The 7,427-nt window shown below is 28.9% G+C and overlaps 1 protein-coding gene across 1 annotated transcript; it reads right to left on the reverse strand.

The window, feature by feature from the left end:
* Positions 1 to 3,568: 3,568 nt before the first annotated feature.
* Positions 3,569 to 5,471, reverse strand: LOC102586716 (protein YLS3-like). Its single transcript, XM_006349703.2, has 3 exons — positions 5,151 to 5,471; positions 3,970 to 4,014; positions 3,569 to 3,848 (listed from the first exon to the last, which is right to left on the reverse strand). Exons 1-3 carry the CDS (start codon positions 5,458 to 5,460, stop codon positions 3,727 to 3,729), a joined length of 477 nt encoding a protein of 158 aa, XP_006349765.2. The 5' UTR covers positions 5,461 to 5,471; the 3' UTR covers positions 3,569 to 3,726.
* Positions 5,472 to 7,427: the final 1,956 nt, after the last annotated feature.

The raw sequence follows: 7,427 nt of genomic DNA on the forward strand, positions 1-7,427 counted from the left end.
TTTCAATAAATAATCTTTTTATACTTCCATGAATATATTTTAATTTTTAATCAGAAAAATATTATAAAATGTCAAATAAAAAGGTGAAAAAAAATTGAATAATAAAGTTGATTAATAATTAATTAAATGATGATCACATAATGAGGTTTAAATAAAGAAAGAAAAATAACGAAAAGAAAAATTACGGTTATGTATCAATGAAGAAGAAACCAATCAATTTTCTATAATTACTATAATTAACTGAAGGAATAATATAAATAGATCATCATTAATTTAATGTATTATTTTAAATTCTAAAATAAAGAGAAAATTCTCAAAAATGAGAAAAAAAAAGAAAGATAATTAGAAATCCTGATCAAAGAAGTATGCCACATCAGCTTTTTCATATTCTCCTTTATATATACAGTAAAATCTCTATAAATTAATACTCGATAAATTAATAATCTCTCTAAAGTAATATTTTCTTCTGGTCTCGACTTGGGCCAATGGAAAAAATCACCAATTTCGATAAGATAATAAGATAATATATTTCCAGAAGACCCCTATATAAATATATGGTCCCACTAATATTATAAATTAATAATTTTTTAAAAGTACAAATATATCTAAGACAATTTAGTGAAATATGATTCTATTGTGTTCTGTTTTTTCTTAAAATTTAAATCTAGTTGAAGCTCATCTCTAACTTTTCGTATTGCATTCAAGAGCTCTGATTTTGTCTTTTCGAACTGCACCATAAAATTGTAATGAGTTCTAGATGTGATAAGTGCTTCTTACGCGTAACTGGTTCCAAAGGTATATATAGTATCATCTTCAACTTCATCATCAACATTGCTTCGATGGTATCCATAATTCTTCTAAGCTCCGGACCTCTGAACATGTATCACTTTCACCCGGATAATCCAACGGGTTATTGACATCCATTTTAGTGTGGTAACCGAGATCATTAATCATGACCTCAAGTTCATGAATGACGTTTTCACAAGTGTGTTCATTCAAATTCTCTGAGATTGCATCCCCAAATGAATTTTACAGTGTCGAAAATAATTTGCTATTGTCTCTTGCTGAATATTTGTTATCCGAGTAGGGATTGCAAATTGATAGCATCCAAAACATTAATCTTTGCTGGATTAATTTGTCCCACTTCACAACCTTCTAATATCCTACGATAAATCTGTTACAATAATACATCTTGAAAGCTCTTATTATCCCAACATCACAAGATTGAATTTTGGATGTCATGTTGGGTGGCAAGAAAAACAATTCAACATTTTGTAGTCCTTCAATATTTCTATTATGGGCTGGACAATTATCTACTATAAGCAAAACTCGTCTACCATGCATTCTGTGGTCAAATCAACGAATATATTCATTAAAAAGCACACTTGTCATCCATGCACTTTTGTTTGCATGATAGTGACAATTCAATAAATATGATACATAAATTAGTAAGATACAATGATTTTGATATAATTAAAATTAACCTTCATTAAATCTCAAACCATTCTTTAAATTAATAAATATTAATTTATCGATTAAATAATTTCTCTATAAAATAATAAAATTACATGGTCCCACTATATTAATTTATAGAGGTTTTACTGTATATAGATTTGACTGTTCATTAAAATTTGGGAACTTTATAGGAAAATCACACTCGTTTATGCTGTAAAAAGTTTATTTGAAAAAAAATCAATATTTTCATTAAAACTGCATAAAGATCCTTAATAGAAAGATAAATAAATAAAATTATCCAAAAATTGAGAAGTTATTTTTTGTTATCTGAAGTATAGTTTTTTATTTTCTGCAATACTATTTTAATTTAATCATCTAATATTCTTGGCATACACACAATTTCCATTTAAAGAAACACGCAACCAACTTATGAATTCTAATTATTTTGTTTTTCAACTTTACGTGGAAACAATTGTTAATTACTTTCGCATGGTCAAATGATCGGATCTCTAAAACGATAAATAATGCTATAATTTGATCCGCTTTATGCGCACACACGTTATATTCACATTAGAACACTGATGAGGTCAAAATATTTGCTAAAAAGATTCAAAATATGAAAACGTTCAAATTTCAATATCTATCATACATATATAAAAGAAATAACTTTAATAATAAATCTTTGTTAAATTGTTTGCTTAAGAGTTAAGGTATAGTAGTATTACTTTTTATAACTAGACTAGATATAGCTAAAAATACACGAGACCTTCTGCCTAGCTAATGAGAAAGGTAAAATAGAATACTTTTCCGTCCACTTTTAATTGTCATAATTTTATTTTTAAAATCAAACTATAAGAATTTTGATTAATACGATGTGTTTTTTCATCATATTGATATGAAAAACATTGCAATTTATAGTACTATTCTTATAGTTTTTGAATATCTATTTTTTTTTTTGTTTAAAACATCAAATTAATGTTATCTAATTTAACTTTAAAAAGTTATCTAATTGACTTTCGAAAAACGTAATATGATTAAAAGTGGACGGAGATATTAGTAAACATAAAAATATAAAATAAAACAAAAAATGGAATGTTGATTGAACTTTTGAACTTTTTATTTTCCTTGTTAGAGTGGTATTTTACTATTTTATGACTTAAAAGTATGGTGAGTTTCACAAGTTAAGAATTACGCCAACCACCTCTTTTTCTATAGCAATAAGCTTGACATTTTCGTTTGGTAATAAAATTTGAAATAAAAATTTGTTTATAAAATGTGAGTAAAATTTAAATTATGCTTTGACATTTTAAATTGTATAATTTTTGTTTGCAAAATTCAAGTTATAATTTCATTTTCAATGGCATCGGCCTATCTTTTATTATTGGATAATTTGTGACTTACAAATTATCCTACGCAAATCACGAAGAAGGTGCTTCGGTCTATTCTTATTTTTTTTAATCTTATTAATCTTTTGGATTTTGAATTTAGTTTAGGTGTTATTGTTGTCTTTGCTTTTACTTCTTAGCTTGTTTGATTTATAGTCTTCATTTTGATAATCTAAAAAATCTATTCAATTTTTAGAATAACTTATCTTGAGTTTTTTAATTATTATTATTTTTAGTTTGACGCTTCCATTAAGATTTTCTCCATACTCAGGGCTCGAACCTGAGACCTCTCGTTAAAGTTGAAGCAGTCCCATCATTACACCACAATCCATGTTGGTAGTTCTTTAGTTATTCATCACTAGTTAATTCAATTACCAACGTGATATCCGAGTACATCACAACTCTTTAATATTTTGCAAAAAAAAAAAAAAACCCCATATCATTGTATAAAGTTTTATTATAGTCCTTGAAAAATGACTAAATTCTTAGATAATGCATATGATTTTTTTCGAGTAAATTACATATACAAATTTCCTTCTTTGTTTAGAGTATATATATAATTGATTTGGTAGTGTTATCTTGAAATAGTCAATCTACTATGTATTTGAAAGTATATTATTGTCATACCTTTAAATTAATAAATAGATAATAATTAAATCGATGAAAAAGTGACTTAATTGATTTGATTTTCTAGAAAAAATTATTTGAATTGAACCATGAACCCGACTCTATTGTTTGAAAGATACAAAGAATCAAACCATAAAGCATGTGTGTAATATACGTGTACCGTTTGTACATTGAATCAGTAGGTTGAGGGTTTGAGTCACATTGAAAAGTAAGTGAGAACATTATTGATCCTTCTGACTTTTCACACACGCTTTTGAGTTTAGATGGTGTTGAACAGTGAGAAAGAGGCTATAATAATGGTAAATAAAAGAGAGTAATATGGGAGCTTCAATGAATATCCTCTTGATGAATCCTCACTTTGTGAAGTTCTTGATCCCTCTCCTGCATATATGTCAACTCCTCAAGTTTATAATTTCTCATGACCATTATAAAATTAGTGCATAAAAGAAGATGAACAATGTGGAGTACTTATTACAAGATCAAGATTTGTTAGTATTTGTACCTGAAGGAGTGGATGAAGAGAGTGGAGAACCAGCTGGGGAAGTAGCTGAAATGTTTATATTTACATTAAAACATGTTACACAATGATTATTCACCATCATTAGAAATGAAAACGAACATTATAAATGACGATAATATCTCAGATGGTCACTCAACTATGTACTCTTCTCTCAAAAAGTCACTCAACTTTGAATTTTAACTCAAAAGTCACTCAATTATGTACTCTTTTCTTAATTAGAAAGTCACTCAACTTTGAATTTTAACTCAAAAGTCACTCAATTATGTACTCTTTTCTTAATTAGAAAGTCACTCAACTTTGAATTTTAACTCAAAAGTCACTCAACTATGAATGTTTTACTTACAAAGTCACCTAAATAGACTGGGTGACTTTGTAAGTAAAACATTCATAGTAGAATGACTTTTGAGTTAAAATTCAAAGTTGAGTGACTTTCTGAGAGAAGAGTGCATATCGATCAGAGGTATACCTTCTCTATTAATATGTGGTTGTTATAGTTTACACTCATGTTCCACAAAAGACATCTAAAATCACTTGGATTATAGAAAAGACAAGTACATAGGGTACTATAACATCCATATTCAAAATGGAAGAAATAATTGATAAACTTAGGTGTACCTTGACCAGGGGCGGCTCAACGTACTTGGAGGCCTAAAGCGAAATTTCAATTAAAGGCCTAAAATCTTTTAGCTAGCAATTATTATATAACTTGTTAACATTATTCTATAAGTAATAAGTTGACAAAACAGCTTATAAGCTTCTTCTTTTTCTTTTTTTTTTTGATTTAAAAACACATAAAATAAGTCAATCTAAACAGGCTTGTAATTCACTTTATCCAAAACATGATTTTTACTATTTATTCATATTTTTTATAGAGCTCTAACTTACCTATAGTATAAAAGGAGTCTAGAAAATTACAGTGCGAGAGTTAGTGAAGAGAATGTAAGAAGACGAAACAAATTTTTCTCGACTTCTTCTATTTATTGAGGTTAAGGTGAATAAAATAATATATATATTTTTTAAGAAAAATATATTTATCTTAGATAATTATTTTTTTCTATAAAAAAAATTAACACATAATTTATTGTGGTAAAAATTAGAGGCCCCCTAAAATTGGGGGCCTAAGGCATATGCCTAATTTTTATAAGCATTGAGCCGGCACTGACCTTGACATAGTGTAAGAGAGGGAGTGTTATGAACATTACAAGCTTTAGGAAGAGCCATAGCCAGTGTCTGATTGACATTAACACCACTAAAAACATGACACACGCATCGCGGTCGCGTCTTCACTATAGTAGCAAGCTGTGTGCAGCAACCTGACGATGGAGTTGTAGCATTTCCTTGTATGTATTGTAAGCAAGGTGCTAAACCAACGATAACTTGTTGGCAATCCTCTGATTGAGAACTCACATGTAGTAATAAGGAAAGAAGAAGTAGTGCTAGTGCTGAAAATAATGTACTTGTTGATGTTTGCATTTTTGTTATATGGTTTTGGAATGGATGAGTTACGAGAGAAGCAATATTTATATATATAGGGAAAATTATTTGGGGAATTAAATTAAGGCTTTGTTGTGAATGTGGGTTAACTACTTTTCCTACTTGATAGTAATTACGTAGTAGACAAGTGTATTAGTATTAATTAATTTTATCATCTAATTTGGGAGATTTTTATATTAAGTGAAGATAAGCATTCGAGCGGTTTTTGGTATGTTACAAGTGTTGGGTTATGAAAGGTGAATAGGGCGTCATGCGGAAGCTTATAATTGCAAATAATATGGTTGATAAATTAGATGACACATAAAACTATACTAAAAAATATAATATTATTATTTGATATGACCAATTGGCCTACATAATTAAAAACTAATAAAAAACATAAAAACTGTAGAGAGAAAATTTCCTCATAAACAAAACCCTTTAATGACTACATTGTGGATTCTATTTTGTTATGCTATGAGAATAGTTCAATTTATAAATCTCCAAACTTTTCCTCTAAGGAAAGAATAAACCAAATATGGAAGAAAATTATATTTTCCTTTCAGAAAAAGTTCAAGCATTTATGATAATACTTTGACTTTTCTTTTAAAAATAAAAAAATAAACTTCAAATAAGGAAAGAAAATTCGGGCAAAACCCTAACAATAAGGTGTTGTGATGGTCAAGGGCCTCTCTTTTGTCTCCACGTCTCATGGATGACTTCTAAATTGTTTAATTAATATCTACTCTTTTTTTGGAAGGGGGAGCCTTGATGTAACTGATAAAGTTATCTTCATGTGATCAAGAGGTCACAAGTTCAAACTCTGAAAATAAGCTTTTGTGGAAATACACGACAAAGTTACATACAATGGTCCGGCGTTTCTCAGGACACACAGCACTTAGCTTACTGCTCAGGGCTTCCAATTGCTCTTTTTTCCCCTTAGAATGAAAGGACTAATAAGAATGTATTGACAAGAGGAGTGTTCGAATAGTTGAATGGTAAATACCCTTCACCTTAAGGTTTGTGAAAGTGACTAGAAAGGGATAAAAAGAAATATGAATGCTTTCAAGAAATCTAATAGTACTATGCAAAAACGGTGCAAATTAAATAACCCAACGTTTCTCTTGGACTATATATATACCCCTCATTTTAATAAAGCGGATTAGACACAGAATTTGAAAAATAACATAGTAAGACTTTTAGAATTTTATGATCTTAAATATATCATAATATTTGTTTAATTTTGAAATTTGTAATATGAAATACACCATAATATATGTGTGACTATAAGAACTTGTCATTGAGTTTAAAATATAAGGTTTAACTTAAACTTTGAGTCAAGTTTAGAAAAATGCAACTCTCATAAAACGGAGCAATACAGAGATTAATATATATTTCTTTGGAAATGAATGAAGTATTTGTACATAGGACGATTAAATTGGGAACAAACAACATGGTTGTGGTGCGATATTTTTGATGTGATCCCTCTACCCTTGATCAAAAGTTTCGAGTTCAAACCTTGAATACGAAAAAATATCATGTTGGAAGCGTTGCCCCAATAAAAGGGTCTGCATTGCGAATGTGGATTAGATCAAAGGGGAAGTGTTAAGGCAAATTTGCTCTTTTTTCTTTTTCCTATGTCTCTTTTGTTGTTTTCTTAACTAGAAGCCAGGAGGTTTCTGATGCACTCACACTCAATCACGATGATAGTAGTTAATCTAGGAGCTAAGGCTCGAAAAAGATGAAGGCTAATTCAGGGTACAACCGAGAAGATTAGCTAAGAAGATGTAGAAGAAGGAATAAAGAATACATTGATATTATTCATGAATGAGTGAATTAATACAATTCCCATGTATTTATACAACTAGTCAATGGTAAAATGACTTAAAGAAGAATACCACAAAAGTAACTAACTAACTAATTTCTTGACAGTTGAACAGTGTTAACTGCCTAACAGTTCTAACAGA

The sequence above is a fragment of the Solanum tuberosum genome, unplaced genomic scaffold, assembly GCF_000226075.1.
Source record: "Solanum tuberosum cultivar DM 1-3 516 R44 unplaced genomic scaffold, SolTub_3.0 scf00110, whole genome shotgun sequence".
Classification (NCBI taxonomy): Eukaryota; Viridiplantae; Streptophyta; class Magnoliopsida; order Solanales; family Solanaceae; genus Solanum; species Solanum tuberosum.

Bases quoted from the DNA above. Each gene is read 5' to 3' on its own strand.
- LOC102586716 (XM_006349703.2), bottom strand. From the start codon at position 5,460: ATGCAAACATCAACAAGTACATTATTTTCAGCACTAGCACTACTTCTT. The intron at 4,015-5,150 runs GTCAGTGCCGGC...TAAACATTTCAG, and splicing joins CTCTCTTACACTATGTCAAG to CTACTTCCCCAGCTGGTTCT. The intron at 3,849-3,969 runs GTACAAATACTA...ACATATATGCAG, and splicing joins CTCTTCATCCACTCCTTCAG to GAGAGGGATCAAGAACTTCA.